Below are 19,989 nucleotides of genomic sequence, written 5' to 3' on the forward strand. Positions count from 1 at the left end.
ATATGTAATACTAGTATTGCAATTACTAACTTAGTTATTAATTTATTAAGGAACTGCATCATTAAAACAATTTAATTTAATTGTGATATTGTATTATTTGTTCCTTTTTGCTATTTGATATTGTTATGCTTATGCTTACAGAGGTTAAGAAATGACTTATGTATCATTATGTATTAAAAGTCAGTGACAAACATATATATAATTTGATACAGATGTTTTGAAGCATTGTGAAGAATTTTGTGTTAAGAGTTTTGAATAATTGAACCAAAGCAATTATGACAAACTGTAAATGCTGATTGAAATGAAGTAACTGAAGGCCTGGTATGACCATCTGTATTAGTTTGTCTTTATCTCTCTCCTCTTACACTCTGCTTATCATGTTCAGGATGTCCCTCCCTCACCAACACCCACCTCCCGGCAGAAACCAGCACTGATCATGTTTGTAGTTTTTGAACCCTGTAGTTGACTCAGATATCTTTTTTTTTTTGTTGTTGGATGTTGGCGCCCTCTTGAGGACAGGTTGTTGTACAGTTACACTAATCAGACACTGAGGTCTTAAGTATTTTTTGTAGGAATTTGAGGGTTTAAGGAACCTGGAGGGAGTTTACATTCAATAAACAAAGAATTTATTAATTCCCCACCAGAATTGTTTTGCTGGCAGGCTGCAGAATCAATGACTTAAAGCCGTGTTTCTCCAAATTTGGTGATTTAACATTTTTTCAGATAAACTTGAGGATTATTCCTTTATCGGTAGAGAAAATCCTCCTACTTCTTAGGCTAAATACACAATTAAAGAAGCTTTTAGATTATATGAAAAATGCATCATCACAAATCTGACAACAGGGCTGTTTTTTTCTTTGCTCATGAAAAGTTGAGACCACTACGTTGGGGAATAAAATGTACAGAGAATACAACTGAACCATTAACTGAATAAATAAAATGTTTAAAAATCCAAATATTTAAAAGAAATTGACTTTTTGGTGTTGGGTCAAACATTTTCTGGCTTTATGAGCTCAGGATCTCTATAATCCTCTCTACATCCCTGATACCAGTGCTTCATTTAGCATTTTTGTGTATTTTCTTCATAAGTGTGAAGTAAAAAGCTGCACTTTGAAATAATGCTAATAATCTAAATTAAGCTCCAAACGCCCTAAAAAAATAAATAAATAAAAGTGATTGGTTAGGACCTTGAATTTTAGCCATTTTATATCTGATCTGGATCCAACAAATAATTCTTTAAAAAGGCATAATCTGTCATCATTTACCTCACCAGTGTCCTCATGTACTACACTAACCATATTAACACAAAAAATATAGTTTATGCACTTACAAAGCCCAGAAAATAGAGGCAATAGATTATAGTTCACCAGCAGTTCAGTCCAAAAAGAGAAAAATCAACAAAATGCACAATAACACCCAACTTACCAATGTATTAACTTGGAATATCATGCAATTAAATACCATCTACAGCGTAATTGTAGTTAAGTCACCACGATGAAACTGGAAAATTTACATAACAGCATGATACTATAATTTCAACCATTGTTATAATTTCAGTAATTACTTGCAATGTTCAGTACATAGAGAGAATCAATTAAGAACAACAGTAAGATCTTAGCATGCTGCATGGTGTGCACGGCTCAAAGGGTCCGGAGAACACACGGAGGCGTCGGTTCGGGGGGTCAACTACACTCCAGAGAAAGAAAAAAAAACAAACAAACAAACAAACAAACAAAAAAGAAAAGCTTCACTGAATAACAAAACAAAAAAACGATAATTACATACACCCACTTGTCTCTTAAGTGAGACACGTGGTACTTACTGTATGTTCGTTTCACACAGGCAGCCTTTAGTCGTGCAGAAAACAGCCACTGCTAATAAGAATACAGGTAAAGAGTCATGCTCGTCATAAAAAAAGAAGCAGAAGAAGAAGAAGATACCAGAAAAGAAAGAGGGTTTAAAATGACTAATAAATATACTGTACAGATGAAAGAGCACAACGACAGACTGCAGCCATAATAAGATTAGAAGTAAGTAACAATAACTTTATGTTTGAGTAGAAGTAAAACGGGTAAATCTTCAACGAGGAGAGAGCCACGTCTGAAGCCTTGTGGCGCAGAATAAGAGGGAGATAGAAGGTAGGCGGGGGGGGGACGACAGGTGCTGTCCAGGTATTTTTGGGCTAGTATAGCCACAAGACGCGGGCTAAAAGTCCAGTTCATTTTTTTTTTTTTTTATAACTGATATGCCCTCTGCTGTGGGTTTTCGGTGATGGGAGCGTTGCGTCGGAGTTAATCGTCTGTAGTTGAGGTTGTAGAGAGACAGAGAGAGAGAAGATTGAGGTGGGTGTGCAGACTGCAGGAGGTCAACCGGGATCTCAGATATCTTCAGACTCCTTTAACCAACCCTCCATCCACCTGTACCTCTCTCCCAGTGCTGATTTACTCTCTTAGATGATCCTTTTCTGCTCCTGTCTGCGTCCTCGTCAGCCTCACATACCTGGAGAGAAAAGAGGCCAATAGTTTAGTTTATTCGCTCACAGTCGGCTTAAACCTGCGACGGCAACACTTTTACTGAATGGTAATGGTTTTATAACACACTATGATGCCTTTGCAAGCAGATAAAAGGACATTTTAAGTGTTTATTGAGTTTATTATTCATCAGCAATTATAACTTCTTCTATGGAGACACATTTTATATTATTGCAACTGTTGTAAGAGCCAGCTGAGCACATAAGTGTATCTGATGTTCTAATATTATTTAAATTCATGCAACTGTTAAGTTACATCTTGAATAGCATATTATAGGTGGACTACTGCGACAGTTTTAATGCACATAGGTAAAAACGTTTAGCAAGATTGTGTTGCTAATATGTAGAAAAATCTGCCAAAAACTCGGGACTGAACTGAAACTGAGGCTTTTGACCACATGATAAAGTTTAATACCGTGTATATTGTGTGATAGTTTGTTATATAACATCATGTAAGTAGGAACAGAACATGAGGTCGGTAATGGACCCGGCTGAGATGTAATTTTGGATTAGGATCACAGTGTGTACAGTGGGATTATCAGAGATTGTTTGCTGAAAAGAGCTGCTGCTGGAAATCATGCTGCTGAGACTGAACAAAAACAACGAGCTGAAAGATGCTAAAAATGCTCAGAAGAGCTGAGGGTAGCTGATTACAGCTGCTTTAATTATATCAATCAAAAGTGTTCCTGAAAGATGTTCTGCTCTGAGTTAATGAATCCCTGTTGTCCACAAACTTTAGCAACTTGGCTGCCTTGTTTAGAGCTGCGGATACTCATTTTCACTATCAATTAAAACGTTAATCTGATTAAATGTGTCGTCTATAAATAGTCAGAAATTAGTGAAAAGACCGATCGCCATTTCCAATATAATTAAATAATTATATTTAATAATTAAATAGGAACTTTTAAAAACTGATTTTACACATACGGCTCAATATACTAGTCTTGTCTCCTATGACATAGTGATGTATTAAGTGTGTAATTGTGTGTTATTGTGTGTGTGATTGTTTTAATTGTTTGTTGCGTACCTCATCCCTGCAGCGGGGCAGCAGGAGCTCCTGAGCAGTGGAAGTGGACGTTTTGCCACCGGCTGTCCCTGCGGTGCCATACCCTGGTCTCTTCTGATTGGCTGGAGCGGGGACGGCCCTGTCCGTCGACGAACTGCGTCAGGCGGATGTAGGCGATGCAGGCGGCATCGTCGCCGATCATGTGCACGTGGGGGTTGAGGATGGTGGTGTGGATGGGCTTGCTGTTCTTGGAGAGGACTGACGGGAGAGAGAGGGATCCAAGATTAGAACGTAGATTTAGATTTTTACAGTCAATCAATAAAAATGCCGATAATAGTTTAAATTGTAGTCTTACGATTGTCAAAGTAAAATCTGTGGAAGTCCATTCCCTCCACCAGGTTACCCAGCCCCTCAGGCTCAAATGAAGTCAGTCCGGGGTCGCAGATCTTCCTGTAAACACATGTAGGCCGACGTCAGAAAATGGTTCTTTAATATCATGTTTTAAAGGGCAACTTGTTGTTTGGCGTCTTCAGTGAATTAATGTGTGAGAAACTGATGTAGAAACTATTATAACTATAACTACTATTTATATGCTACAGCGTCATCTGGGCTGTATATAAATATGGACGTCATGAAAGCTCCCCAAAAGTGAAGCCAAAGCATCTGGATCGCCCCCTGGTGGCTGGCTGCAGTATAAGTCATCTGTCCCGCCCCCTCCATGTTAAATGATGGAACTAAAAAAAAAAGTAAACGTCAAATAAATTTTTCTCAAAGATGGTTTCTGTCATTTTAGGTTGATTCTCATTTTTCTGATACGTTTGTTTTTAATTATTTATTTGACGATATAAAAAGGGGGTGTGATGTCGTGATTGACAGCTGTGACAGCCGCTCTCAAACCTCCGTCAGGGGGTGTGAGGGTGTGTCCCGCGTGTGTCAACTCTACTACGCAGACTCTGACTGTAAATGACGTCACACAAGAAAGATGGCAGCTCCAAGGAAAGGAGATATTTTGGCTTCATTTTCGCATAGCGGCAGGAAGTGGAGACGCGTCGTCCATATTTATATACAGTCACTGATCTGGACTTAGGACTTCACCCTCATATCAAAACAGAGAAATTGAACATGACGTCACATCAAATTTAACCTCTAAATCACGCTTTTTAGACGGTAAATGTGCTTGTTTTCCTTCTGCACAGTGAAAAATTTGAATATAATCCATTATATCATTACTTAAACAATTCTTTAACAATATCATACAGCTGAAAACTAGAAAAGAAAATGTACTCTGTTGACCCAAATTTGGTGATATCACAGTACCACTTATGAGGTATTCTGACATGTATGGAAGCCCATTTGTGCCAGGAAAAAAAAAAGTTTGATAAAAATACTCATCAAAATTATGATATGAAATAATAATAATAATAATAATTTCATTTTACTATCTCAAGAGTTTTGACTTGCTATGTCGTAATTTTGATGTAGTAGCTAAAAAAGTTAATTTACAATCTCATATTTTTGATTTACTATCTCATAATTTTTGACTTAGTAGCAAAGAAAGGTGACTTACTATCTCATAGTTTTCCAATAATTTTGAATTATCTCATAGTTTTGACTAAATAACTGAACATTTTGACTCACTATCTCATAATTTTGACCTACAAAGAGTATTTAGATTTTTATCCTGCGTAATTTTTAATTATTTTTTTTTCTCTTCGTGGCAGAAATGGGCTTCCATTACTGTGGCATTCAACAGAAACAGACTTTACCAACCGCCCCCCCCCCCCCCCCCCCCCCCCTCCCCTCCATCGCTCAATCTGCAGAGCATTATTATAAACTGTACGGTAGGTAGAGAAGAGGGGATAAAACAATGACTGTAATTACTCTTTAATCTTTTAATACAAAGATAAAACACATTTTATGTCAATCAGATTAATGGTTTTTCTACAGATGATGGAGCTAAAGTCCTACTTTTCCAACCAGCTGATGAGGTTCCTGTTTAGAGGGTTTTTTTTTTATGGAACAAGAAAGAATGAGGCGGCGGACTCACGCATAGGCCTCAAAGTCTCCGTTATTGACAGCTTCGATGAGCTGCTCTGTGATCTTTATGATCTCCTGTTTGCGGGCTGCGGAGAAGAAAACAAAACGTACAGTGAGAACAATGTGATTGTATCCCATGTGACAATAAACCCTCATCGGGAAGCCGTAGTACACCGATGCCTTCATGCACAACTAAAAAACTCTTTTCACAAACATTAACAAAACATTCACAGACTCACTTGAGTGTTTGTTACTCATCGTAAATCTAATTGGTCATCTCTCTTTCATCCGTGTCTCTGAGTGAAATCTCCTCCATGCCGCGGCGCACATAAAAACTACTTCCATGTAAGAAGTTGTGTTGTTTCACTCTCCATGTTCCTCGCCTACAAGTCCCCCTTTATCAAGAGTAAAAACGTCCCTTCCTGCACCGTCGCTCTCCACTTCCATCCGTCATCCATCATATCTCTCGTTCACATGTGAAGCTGCTTGAGCTCATCATGCTATTCTTGTCCCAGCCCTTTAGATGAGATTTACTGTGTCCTTCTCCCCTCACTTCCTCCCTGCACTGAGAGGAAGGCTTAGCTCGCTCTGATTGTCTCTCTCTCTCTCTATCTCCCTCCCTCCCTCTCTCACTGTCTCTCTCTCTCTCTCTGTTGTTTATTTTCATACACCTTCTCACGTCATCTGCATGTTCCTGTCTCTCTGTTTTCCTGCACAAAAATAAAACAAGCTTCATATCACGGTGTAAAAAAGTTTGTTTTTTTTAAAGTTTCCCTCCATTCAAAAATGTATTTTACTTTTTGTTGCTTCACTGTGATGTTTAAGCTTCTTCATTGATCTGCTGACAGGGAAAGTTTCTCTGCGCTCATTTTAAATCTCACTTTAAGGCGTGTAGTAGTGACATCACAACTAGTTTGGAGCCAATCAGGATCAGAGGTCAGTTTAAGTAAAAGTACAGAAATATTACCAGCAAATGTACTTTGAGTTATTAATATGTATGTTATTGAGATTATTTATTATTTATTACTAATGCATTGATGTGTAATTATATTTGGTTCCACTTTCTTTATGAAGGCCTTACAAGTTATATCTTATTGCTTTATTAATAGTTAATAAATATTTGATTAAATAATAATAATATTAATTTATTGACTAGTTATTGCCAGGCTTTTGCTGGTGTACATCCACCTTAGAAAACTGACTTGTGTCTTTTTAGACGAGATTTAGGAAAAAATACCCAAAGAATAGTTTGAACACTCTGATCAAAACTAACAATTTATTAAAATTTACAACACTTGACTTAATGACTTGTAAAGTCTTTATAAAGTGTGACTTGTTAGACCAAAACCAAAATCCATTTCATCGTCATTACAGTATTAAAAAATAATAAACAATGAAATGTACATTAATAAAGTATAAAATCTAAAATGTAGAATAGTTTAATAATTACACATTGAGATAAACTCAAAAGCATAAATGACACATAATAGTTATGAATATAGTTATAGTGGTAATAATAGATAAATAAAATGTAACTATGCAAAAATAAATAAATACATTTAGAAAATGAAATGTGGTAAAATAAGGTGTAAAAGTAATTTCACTTAAATCTGTTTAAATAACCTGAAGCAGACAAACTGTTTGCACACATATCTTATTATTGATTAATTTACAGTGTAATTTCCTAATTTAATAATGAATAATTCAGTAGATGGGAGTGTTTTAGAAAATCATTTGTAATTTTCTTGTTCCTGTTTCATAAAAATGCTGGAATACCCCTTTAATGTTGTTGCTGGTCCAGATAAAAACAATTTTAAATCCTTTTTGTACAAATGGCCACTTTAATCTGTAATAATTAATCTTCACAATCATAATAATCATAATTTTAAGCTTTTAAAAAAACTTTTAAATATGAAAGGAATGTTGTAATCTAGAAAGAGATATTACAGTGTTAAATCCTTTATAAAATATTAAAAAGATAAAGTTAAATAAACGACATTCAGCCTCACTAGATGTCAGCAAACATCTATTTGCTAAGTAAAGATATAGTGAAGTCATGTTGACCCGAGCAGAGAATGAAGTCACGCTCCCTCTGTGTGTGTTGTTATGTGAGCTTCTCTGTTCTGTGTTTTCATAGCTGCTCCGACCGCGCGTGCTTGTTAGTGTGTGTGAGTCCCTCCGTGTCTTCCGTATCTGTTTTCAACATGGTGGCTGAGTCACAAACCCTCTCATATTACAGCTAAACAGTACACTAAAAATGTCTTCTTCTGAAAACATCTGAGGTGAGAAATATGCAAAGCAGTAACAGAATCTTGATCCATATTTGATCAGCACTGCCTAGTTTGACAGTTTGATCCGAGTTTCATGAGCTGTCAGTTCAGATGGTTTGTTTTGGTTTGAGATGCTGTTGTTAGTGCGACATCTAGTGGGGCTGATTGTCACATATTGCACCTTTAATAAATGTGACAGAAAAATATCAGGGAACTGATATATGAATTAATTGATCCAAACTTTTTGTGATTGTTGCAAATTTCAGAGGATTTGGTTTGATATAGAGCAGCGGTTATCAGAGACATTAAGGGGTAAATATAATTATTCTTTTTTCATCAGTTGTGGACATTGGAAATCCACATCCCCTCCTACACTACTACACTGGAAAAAAAGAAATGTCTTATTATTTGTAAATGTAAAAGCCAATAAACCAGTTAAATCAGTTTGAAACCATGTGGGGAGAGATATTACACACAATGATTACATAAAAACGCAGACTTTAAATTTAAATCTAGTTTGAGGGTTTTTTTGTTTTAGTTTTTCGGATGCAGAACAGATGGACAGTGATGACACCTGGAGCAAAATGTAAAGGTCTTGATAGTGTTGTTTCAGCTGTAAAGCATGAAAGCTGGATGTGTTCATGTGTGACGTGTATTTATATTCATTTATATTTCAAATACTTTATTTAAGTTGACCAGATATGAAGATATTCAGGTTTAACGTGTTTGTTTCATATGTGGAGTGCATGTAATGTGCATGTAAATGTGTGTTATTGTTATTATTTTGTTTTGATTTGTTTTGTTTTGTTTTTGTCTTGTTTAGCTGTATAATTAGGATCGTGGGTGTTTGTTTTGTTGATGTGGGAAGTGTATGTGATGTAGATTGTCACTTGTCACCACTGCCTTTGAATATGTGTATGTGTGTACTTTTTGTTAATATGTGTGTGTGTGTGTGTGTGTGTGTGAGTGTGTGTGTGTGTGTGCACCTTTCACATCTTCATCCTCAATAGTGGTGTTGCTGCTGTCAGATGATTCCTGCAAACAAAACGTACACAAACGAAGATATTAGTTACCTTAAAAATGAAAACGCACACACACACACACACACACACACACAAATGCATGCACACACACACACACATTTCTTCCATAGAATACACAACGTGACTCTATTTTAACACCACGACTTTGTGAAAAAACAGAACACAGCAGCTGTCGGTGTGACTCAGCAGCACACTGAAACAATCCCGTCTACATATTGAGCTCTTTCAGTGTTGACGGACACAGACGACTGCACAGCACATTGACGTTGAGCCACTGTTACACACAGTCTGAACAGTGGGATGAGGGTTAATCTGGCGGCGATATGGCTGACACACACGGACTGACTGCTCAGCCCACAGCGGGATCGCTGAGCTCCATCTATCTGAACACAGAGTGGCAGTATAAGACTGAAAAACACCTCACAGGACTCACAGCTCCGGCATCCTCTCTCACACACACTCTCTCTCTCCATCTCTCTCATGCATAAATACAAACAGATGCACACAGAAATAGAAATATTTAACCAAATACTGCAAATAAAACATCCTGGTTAAACCCACACAGATAGAGAAACGGAGTGAATGACAAATGAAGAAAAAGGACAAGAAATGAAGAGATGGAGGGAGGGGAAGGAGGATGTACCTTGATCCCATCTACTGGATTATGGATAACAGTAGTCTGAGGCTCCTGGAGGAAGAATGGAGAAGGAAAGACAGAAAGAAAGCAAGCAAGCAAGCAATAAAGAAAGAAAGAAAGAAAGAGAGTAGGTGGGTGTAGAAACGAATGCAGATAAAGAGGGAATGTTTTATGATGACAATATGAGAGTTCGGGAGACATTAGAGGAAGATCGATAGAGAGCAGGATGTGAGTAACATGTGGAAAAAAGGGAGAAATGAGTGAAATATATTAATTTTGAAGAGTAAAAGCACTGATTTTGAAGATTAGAAAGTGTTAATGACAGAGAATGGTTTTAAGACTCCCCATATTGAACCATTAACGTTATCTGCAGATCTGTACCAGTGTATCAAACTCAAACTCTCTTCATTAATCGAATCGTGAAACACAAAAATCACAAACATTGTATATTCAAATACAAATCATACATATGGCTCTTCAACAGGAGATTCTCATAAATGCACTCTCTCTCTCTCTCTCTCTCTCTCTCTCTTTGCTATTGTATATTTAAAGCCACTGTGTGCAGATTTTTTACATGATTAAACCACCATGTTTTTAAAATAAAGAGCTAAAGTGAAACCAGAACTTCCAGATTCTGTATCAGACTTAAGAAAACCTCTTTCCTTTACAGTAACATGAAGAACTAAAAATCCAGACTTGGAACAGAACTGTTCACTCCGTACGTTTACACAATGATGGTAATTTTTATAGAAAACTACCTTATATTGTTGTTTTCCTTACTTTTTTCTTTTTTTTTGCAGCCGTTGATGAACCCCATTACCCATTAGCGTTTTTGTTCTGTTCTGGTATGTTTGAAAACATAACCTCATAAAACATAGTTAATGTAAATGTCACCGATATTGTAAATGTGGTGAAACGTTATTAAAAATGCAACATAAATGAACAATATATGATTAGCTTTGCAGCACCCTTTGACTGACCTCATGTCCCCTTACTCCAGTCCATAAGAAAAAACATATAAAACATATATATAAAATCATATTTATAAAGTTTACACATATAAAATTTATGGTTAACATACATAGAAGAAAACATTCAATGCATAATTTCCTCTTTCTTCAAATTTACTCAAGAAACAGTCTCTCTAAACACTGGATAGGTAGAAGCTAAAGTTTAAGCTGATTACACCTACCCATTTTAATTCATATAGACTTTCACAAAGAAATAAAATTGAAATAAATTAAAATAAAAAATGTAATTGTCCCTGTACACACACAGGACATATCAGGGAGGAGCGAACGCTGGAGACGTTTTAAAACGACAACAGAAAAGTTGAAAAAATGACATCAGAAGAGTGTTTGTGAATTTTATGGATATGGAAGAAACAAAGTTACGATGACGCAAGTACCGATGAGCTCATGAGAACAGTCGTTTTTTATAAGTAATTGTTGTTTAACTTTGTTAAAATCTTGAATGTTTCTACTTCTGATAGCAGCTGCTGCAGTGGATACTGATTACAGAATATGCAGGAACGCACTTTATTTATTTTCAGAAAGACGATGCTGAATGAGAGATTGCATCGATTACAGAAGCTAGTGAAACTGAGGCTAGACAGGAAGTGATGTCATGACTTCAGCTCTCTACTGCATCAGGTTTTGTTTGTTTGCAGAAAATGAGACAATCCTCACAGTGTCTCCATGTCATGATTCTACACAGAGTGGCTCTAAAATCTTTAAAATATGCAAACTTTAAGTAAAAATCCACCATGATCCATCGTCTGTACCTACACACCTCCTTTCTCTCTCTCTCTCTATATATATATATTTCATACACACACCTACACACTCTGCATTCAGGAAAAAGTGTAACGGACAGACAGACGGACGGACGGACACGGAGCTGCATACCAGCGCAGCAGAGGGGACGTTGCCTTTGGGACTGGTCACTATGCTGTTTCTCGTGCTGTTTGTCTGTGGCTGTGCAGAAAAAAAAAAACAACACAAAGCGCTAAATTAGTGCTCAGCAACAACGGCGAGAGGTGCCATCTGGTGGTTGTAAAGTGGGCGGTTACTGTGTAAGCTGCCCCCCCCCATCTCTCACCCCCCCCCCCCCCTCCAAAAAAACTGTGTAATACAAGTAAAAATAGCAGATAGAAGCAGAGTGCTCCAGAGACCAGAATAGTGGGCAGAATGATCATACAGTTTCCAGAGTTTAAGTGCCAGAGAGCAGTCAGTCAACAAGCAGACACATTTATGGATCCAAAAAGGTTTCCCTGCAGTTCTGACTTTAGTATATCTAATTAGATAGAAAGGTTAATTTGTATTGGCAGTAAAATATAAATCAATGCCAGTCGGAGCTCGGATATTCCGGTCTTAGCTTTTTTCATTTTCATTTGCTTCCACTGGCTTGAGGGCTATTTGGCAGATGGCAAATTAAACCAATGACAGCTGTGTACCTCTGCAACATCTGTCAGACATACAGAAACATCCATTTTTGTCAAACTACATGCGCTCCTCTCTTAACAGACGTCTCTTAATGTATCCCTCGCCGAATAAACAACACTCAGCGGCCTCGTTTCGGCGGAGGAAGATGAGGTCAAAAAAAGACACTTATGAAAGGACTGCGGGACTAAACAGGCCGTTCAACACACACACAAACATGCCAAATATACAGACACCCTGTTGTATAAGGACTCACGCAGACGTAACCGGCAACTCCTCTGCTTCTGTGACAGCATGCAGAAACACACAAAGGCAGGCAGGACACAGCGGTTTCATGCTTTAAACCAATTAACTGTATTTTCTGCTCATTATTTTTCTCAGCAAGGTTTCCTGTAACCAAAAAATGTGTTGGACTGAAGGGAAAAGAGGACAGAAAATAGAAAATCTGGCCATTATAGAGAGAAAATGGAAAAAAGTAGAGAGTAATATCTTTAGAGGTGATAATGTAAGAACATTTGTACAGTAAATGTGTAGAATTATATTTGCACTATATTTAGTATGTTTGGTCCACATGTAGAAATTTTAATTGGATATTAGAGGGACCGAGGGGCCACTGAGGGGGTCGTCAAGCATTTATGACGCCTCCACGCCGCTAAAAAGTCTATACCTGTTGTCAACACGGATGATAAGTGTGCTCATCTCTGCTACTCAGCGTTCACACTCAGGTATGAAACTAATAAACTGTTTAAAGGGCTCTTCTGATTCCACCAAGCACCTGCTAAAAGGAAAGTTGAATGTTACAGCACGACTCAGCGCTTCACTGAGCTTCATCATAGAAAACAAATGCTGGAGTTTTAACAAACATAGTCAGACTGATGACGGTCTTGGGCCAAATATGCTGGTCTCATAATAATGGGATAATGGGCTGTTGGATGATGGGTTTTTGGTCCAATGGGAAGTTTTTTGAACTATTAGGGTTTGGGAATATCGGGCCGTTGGACTAATGGAATGGCACCGATGTTTATCCCTCCAGCAATCCCACCACCAGAGGGATAAACAATCAATCAGCTGTTAAGTAAAATTTTAAAATCCATCATCAGTGAAGCTTGCTTGAGAATTCTCCACTCTCTTCTTCTTCTTCTTCTTCTTCTTCTGTGGTGTCCTGGTTTCTGACTCGCTGAAGTGAGAAGAGTCACGTGTGACCAGACTCGACGAATGACTCAGGAAACCTATGTGTGAACTCTGCAAACCACTATCAGATAAGTGAACCGCTGCGCTGTGGTGGCTTCCGTGTGTGTGTGGGAAACAAGCTGATTATATTTTCATTCATGGCAGGAGAACAAACAGAGAGTCAGTCATTCATTTAACTCTCCTGCTTTGTAACTGCAACTCTAAACAAATGTTTGGACCAGTAACAAACCCGATCAGAAGGTAATGTACTGTTCAACATACTGTATATACAGCAGCTGTGCTTTCTTTATATATTTGTTGTATGTCTTTCTGATACATTTTCACATTGGACTAAAACATGCTAGCTTCTATACAGGTTGGAATAAATCTTCAGTATCCTACCTGATAGCTGAGTACCAGGTATATTTTGTATTTTGATTTATAGGTACAGGTATGAGTAGCGATACTGGTTAGTTGGTCAGTCCACCACTTTGGTCCAGACTGAAATATCTCTGCAACAGGTCAAAGTTTTCAGTTAACCCGTAAAATATATCAACACCTACTTGATGGATCGCACACATTCATGGTTCCCAGATGATGAATCTTTATGAGTTTGGTAATTTTCTTTTTCTAGCATCACCAGCAGGTTGAAATGTTTTGGATCTTCACAGTTGACTCAGATTTGGCACTTCAGGTTACATTATTAATTTGTTTCTTCTTCAATACAGCCTCCCATGAGAAATATCATGTTACCTCAATTTTTAAAAATCCGCTCTGGTTTAAAATCAAGTGCACCTGCAGACCTCACTACTACTGTGCCTGAGTACAGCCTCACACAGCTGCTGTCATGGCTGTAGACTCTCGGTGCAAACCTACAGTTGGTTTGCTCTGGTCTGAATCAGTGGATGAGCTGGTAAACGTTGGTTTGGTTTCGTTTCACGCGGAGCGAAATTCAAGCGGATCAAAATGCATCACTAAAAGCCAGGTGAGAACGTTCTCCCTTCTCATTGGTCAGATGTTTGTGGGGCAGGAGCGAGAGCTTAAACACAGGAAGAAGGTGCTGAAGAAGCTCCTATCTGCCAAAATATCAAGAAGACAGGTTGTTAGTCCAGGTTGGACATTGATTTATTCTCCGGCTAGCTGCTAGCAACTGTTGATTTCACTCATCAAAGTGCTTCTGGAGCCGTTTAACTCAAACTTGGGGCCTTGTAGTCAGTCAGATGGAGGTCGGATCACGGTCCCACCACAAATGAACCGATCCAGAATTAATCTGTGACCAGACTGAGACAGTTGTTCTGTCCGAGTACGATTGCTGTGTTCAGATCTGCCCAAACAAATTGTACCAAGGAGGAAAACCAACCAGAGTCCCGTTCAACCAAATTGATTGATTTGAAGGTTTAAAAACGTCCTTCCGTCTTTGAAACATCTGTTCAACCCAGTTAAGGCAACTCTGGTTGTTTTCCAAACTCAAATAACAGAACTGAGTCAGTGTGAAGTCTTTGTATTTCATTAGGGGTCCAGAAGTGATCAGAACTGATTTAGAAACAGCTGAGTCTGTTTGTAAACTGGTGCAGAAACTTAATGAGTGCAAATGAGTCCGATCTACTCCCGAGACAAGCAGGTTAAGTGAATTGGAAACTCTAAATTAGATGTATGTGTGTGTGAATGTGATTTGTTTGTGTGTTAATAAAACTGGAGACCTGCCCATGGTACACGCTGCCCAGTACATGCTGGAAGATACTCCAGCCCCCCCACAGTCCTGAGACAGATACACCGCTTCAAAATAAATGAATAAATAAACATGTAAATGAACAAAAACTTGTGTGCTGTGCTGAAAGTGAAACAGCAGGAGTTTTAACCATGAAAGAAGCAGAGCAGAAGAAAAAGGAGGATTCAGTCTGTTGGGAATCACTGGATGATGCAGAAGGACGACACGCTGCTCAGGATAGTCTCAGAGACAGACTTGGAGGAGTGATGGATGAAAGACAAAAGCAGGATTGAACAGAAAGTAAAGAGAAAGCGAGAGTGTTGTTCTCCGTCAACCCGTCCAGAAGTAGCCAGAAGAGACAGCTCGAAGGACGAGGAGAAGATGCATGAGGAGCTCAAAGAGAGAGTGACAACGGGAGGAAGAAAGTTTAACTAAAACTCCCGAATTTTATAAAAGAGTCCTCCAATACTGCTGCCGTCCATTCCCCCTCCGTCTCTATAGAACTGAGAGAACAGATGAAGATGTTGAGACAAACAGAGGTGAGGCTATGTGATTAGGGACACACCAAACCACATCATCCAGACATAATAGATGCACATTAAACCTGCAATAACTGATTTTTTGGCCACTTGGGGGCAGCAGAAACAAGTAGTGAACACAACTCTGACACATCATCAGCTTTTTAAGTTGATATGTTGAACTTGTTAGCAAACAGTTGCTTATTTCCACATCCAGCAGTTACGGAGCAACATTATCATTCATGTGGAGTCGTGTTTCTGTCCACCTGGTGAATGTAAGTCCAATATTCACTCTCTTTTAGCTTCTGTTTTTGCTCTCTACCAACTCCTGAGGGAAATATCTGGCTCTTTAGCTGCTAAATGTTCCACTATGTTCACCAGCTAGTCTACAGCTAACTGTGTCTGTTTGCTGTTTGGTGCTGAGCAGGTGGTGTACAGTGGCTTTTTACAGCTTTTTCTCTGAAAACGACGCTATGAGAGCGCTGAGAGTGAACCAGAACAATAAAGTTTCAGCCAGACAGATAAACAATGAGCTGAAACTCACTATAAAGCTCCGTAAAGCCGAGAGAAGCTGCAGAGTCACTGATAATTCTCTGTAGGTTCATCACTACGAGCCACGACCAACACATTACACACTGACAGCTCAGATATTACTATTATTAAAAAAAAATCAATTATAGTTGTGACAAAGAGTGTTTTGATATCAGAATCAGTATTTGGGAGAGAAGAAGTGGGATTGGTGTATCCCAATGGTAATATGTTGAAAATAGGGTAAAAAATCAACTATTCCGATAAGAAAAAACAAAGAAATTTGAGGCATTTGTCCTCTCTGAGGACGTGAAACGGAGGAAAGAGTCAACTGTAAATCGAGATGGAAAGTACAGTGTCAGACACATGAATCAGGAGCAAGAGAGAGGTTCACAGGCTGAAATATTTCTCCAAAAAATGCCCCGAAAGGAGCAAAAAGCTGCCGTCTTCAAAAAGATCAGAAAGGCTGAGACACAAACCATCCCAATGTATCAAACACCCAGACTGAGGAAAGCACAAAAAAGAGCAATGAACGGCAGCATATGGTGTTTATCTCCGATGAGAGTTTCTGTTAGGAAGGGGGAAGGTCATTTATAGTCCTACTAAATGATCTGTCTTTCTGTTAGAGGAGCATAAATGACTAAAACATCTTCGGCATCTTCAAGAGGGAGAAAAGAAACGCTGTGAAAATGAATGATGATGTTTAATTTCGCAGGAAACGGAGGCATGGTTTGCTCGGCCTCAACATCAATTACATCCTCAATGTGAGAAGCAAAGCCATCAATTTCCTGAGTCATTGTCTGATTCAACAAACATCACTTTTGATTTATATACTGAGGTGATCTCTTGCTCTTTACACCAGCCCTAAAAAACATGGTGCTTTGTCCATCTGGCTTGAAAAAGAAAAGTGGTTTTTAATGTTTTTTTTCCACTTGATTGATGTAGATCCAGTATTCACTCTCTTTTAGCTCTGGTTTGGTCTCCACCAGCTCCTGAGGAAAATATCTGGCTCTTTAGCTGCTAGATGCTCCACTTTCTTCACCAGCTAGTTGCTAACTTTGTTATTGTGTTGTTTGGTGCTGAGCAGGTAGTTTGCAGCAGGTTTATTAAAGGTTTTTAGCTGAAAACAGCTGCTGCTGCTGCTGGAAACGAGGTCGAAGAGCAAACTGAGACTGAGCCAAAACAGTAAAGTTGCAAAACCAAAACAAAGAGGGTCATTTTACTTTTACTTTTCTTCTTTAGTTGTAGTTCCTATCAATGTTGCTATTATAAACTGCTGCATTCAAGAAATGCCTTAAAACACCTCAACACTTTTAACCTTTTAGCACTTTATTGATTGTTGCACTTCTTTCATGTTGTTTATGGTATTTCTTATCCACTTGTCTACTTCCAGTTGTTTCTTACTTTAATAATTATATATATTTAAAAAAAAACAAAACCCTTCTGTCTAGTGCTCTTTCACATTGCACTTGTACCTGGTCAGCTGCTTGAGGCCAGGTTTGAACCTAGATGTCTAGACGTCTTGTGATCTTCAACTAAATCAGTGCTTACTGTGTAGTTCAGTGTGGAAACATGAGAGCGGTTACCTGTAATTACACTGTAAAGTGTTAATTTGGGTGTAAAAACTGAAGAAAACCGTCCATTTATTATAACGACTTCCATAATAGAGTCAGTCCTCAGTTATTCAGTAATAGTTAGGATGATAAAACCATTATATAACAATTGATTTTAACTCAGTTTAATTGCTCTTAGCTATTGCACCTGCTTGGATAGTAAAGAGTGACTTCCCAGGAAATTGCTTCTGGAAACTGAGATGATTGTGTAAAGCAGAGAGTGAGAGAGAGAGGGGATGCCTGTGCTAATGCAGAAATACTGAAATAGCTTAAGGGTTGTGTGCATTCGTGTGACGTCAGGGTGCAGCAAAAGAGAAGCTGTGATTATGTAATGATAGATTAATCATCTGGTGGGAAATAATCTGAGATTAGCATCAGGCCACCCGAGGAGAGACGGGAGGGGGAGTAGAGTGCAGACGCAGAGAGGTAGGAGGAGAGGCAGGAGGAGGAAGAGGAGAAGCAGGTTAATGAAAGAAGAGTGTGTCATAGAGAAACAGGTCAAGAGAGACTGAGAGGAGAAAAGAAAGGCAGTGATGCTTCATTGTTAATAATAATAATAATAATAATTCACACACTTTCAACTCTGAATGCTATTGTGCCCTAAAAGTCCTGAAAAAAGTACGTATATTTTTATCTTGTGTGCACACTTTATTATCTTGGGAGAACAAGATCCATATCTAGTGCGGATAAAGTTATTATCTTGTTTGAACCAGATCCTTATCTTGTGCATATAAAATATTATCTTGCATGAACAATATCCACACAAGTTATCATCACGTGTGTACCAGACATCATCTCGCATGAACAAGATATGTATCTTGCGCGCACAACATATCATCTTGCCTGATCAAGGTCCATATCTAGAGTGGAGAAAGTTATTATCTTGTGCAAACAGATCTTGTGGACACAAAATATGACTTTTGTGTAAAGGATCCATATCTATCGTCTTGTGTGCATATGATCCATATCTTGTGCACAAAAAATATAATCACGAGCAAGATCCATATATTATGTGAATGAAGTTATCATCTTGTGTGAACCAGATCCTTATCTTGTGCATATAAAATATTATCTTGCATGAACAATATCATCACGTGTGTACTAGTCATCATCTTGCGTAAACAAGATATGTATCTTACACGCACAACATATTATCTTGCTTGAACAAGATCCATATCTAATACAGATAAAGTTATTATTTTGTGCAAACAGATCAATATCTTGTGAACACAAAATATGACTTTTGTGAACAAGATCCATATCTTTTTTACACAAACTATCATCTTGTGTGCATATGATCCATATCTTGTGCACAAAAAATATTATCTCACTCGAGCAAGATCCATATCTTGTGCATACAAGTCATTAACTTACATAAACAAGATCTGTATCTTGTTTGCACAAACTATCATCTTGCGTGAACATGATCCGTATCTCGTGTAGATAAAGTTATTATCTTGTGCAAACCAGAATCATATTTTGTGCACATAAAATATTATCTTGCGTGAACAAGATCCACATCTTGTGGACACAAAATATGACCTTGCATGAGCAGGATCTGTACATTGTGCACACAAAATGATATCTTGCAAGTTATGATGTCGTGTAAACAAGGTCAATAACTTGTTATTTAATAACAGGAAGGAGACGACTATCTATCACTTCTCATGCTTCTATAAGATTGCCAATTACTCAGGTTCCATCTGAAAAATGATGAGAAAATATCTCATTTCCACAAGATAACACAAGTATCATCCTTTGGGACTTGAGGTTATGAAACAAGTTCTGTATAAAAAATTCTGCATTGGATGTAAATTTAACCATTTATCAACGCAGCGTACATTGAACTGGTCATCAGAGGCCTCACACTGACTCATGCAAGTACACAGCAAGCAAGACAACACGGCAAATACGTCACGCACACACATAAATACACATTTGCGACAGTGCAGAATGCATAATGTACTGCACACAGACACTTACAGAACCTGACAGAGTGCAACAAACCACTTGTGGGACTAAAAAAAAAGCAGAAGGGAGCTAACAGAGGTGCAGCGTCAGTCTTGTCCAAGTCACTGCAGATTCAGCGTCTCGCTTAAGGAAATGAAAGTGCACAGACTAATTCTTTAATGAGCTTTGGCACTGGGAAATATTTCGTAAGAAAAAAATGTCTGCAGTGATGCAAAGAGCCAGCTGTGCCAAACCGAGGTGTCTGAGAGTCAGGAGGAGGCGACACAGCTCCCTCGAACCAGCCAGTTAGAGAGAAAGTTTCCATCAGAAGTGAGAAAAGTGCAGAATGATGATGCAAGAGTTCAAATTAATTAGAGCTGAAAAGTTTACTTTCTTTCTTTAAGTTGGATTTTTGCATTTTCCTTGTTTTAACACTTTTTTTTTAACTTTTATAATGGTGCACTGTCTCTGCAAGCTCCTTCAGTTACATTCAGTCTGAGTCATTCCGGTTTATATTTATAAAATATTCAAACACTTC

General features: G+C 38.2%; 1 protein-coding gene across 8 annotated transcripts in view; it reads right to left on the reverse strand.

Annotated features, from left to right (window-relative positions):
* Window positions 1–574: 574 nt before the first annotated feature.
* Window positions 575–19,989, reverse strand: part of LOC122968646 (calcium/calmodulin-dependent protein kinase type II subunit beta) — a 50,248-nt gene continuing 30,833 nt past the window's right edge. For 4 of the 8 annotated variants that reach the window (XM_044334023.1, XM_044334022.1, XM_044334030.1 and 1 more), the window contains 7 exons: window positions 11,431–11,499; window positions 9,530–9,574; window positions 8,830–8,878; window positions 5,584–5,659; window positions 3,892–3,986; window positions 3,558–3,794; window positions 575–2,499 (listed from right to left, as the gene is read on the reverse strand). In XM_044334023.1, coding sequence (XP_044189958.1) covers window positions 3,559–3,794; window positions 3,892–3,986; window positions 5,584–5,659; window positions 8,830–8,878; window positions 9,530–9,574; window positions 11,431–11,499 — 570 coding nt within the window. In that variant the 3' untranslated portion in view covers window positions 575–2,499; window position 3,558. The remainder of the gene's footprint in view (window positions 2,500–3,557; window positions 3,795–3,891; window positions 3,987–5,583; window positions 5,660–8,829; window positions 8,879–9,529; window positions 9,575–11,430; window positions 11,500–19,989) is intronic. The other 4 variants (XM_044334026.1, XM_044334024.1, XM_044334028.1 and 1 more) reach the window with 2 other exon arrangements.

Source organism: Thunnus albacares, chromosome 18 (assembly GCF_914725855.1).
Source record: "Thunnus albacares chromosome 18, fThuAlb1.1, whole genome shotgun sequence".
NCBI classification, from domain to species: domain Eukaryota; kingdom Metazoa; phylum Chordata; class Actinopteri; order Scombriformes; family Scombridae; genus Thunnus; species Thunnus albacares.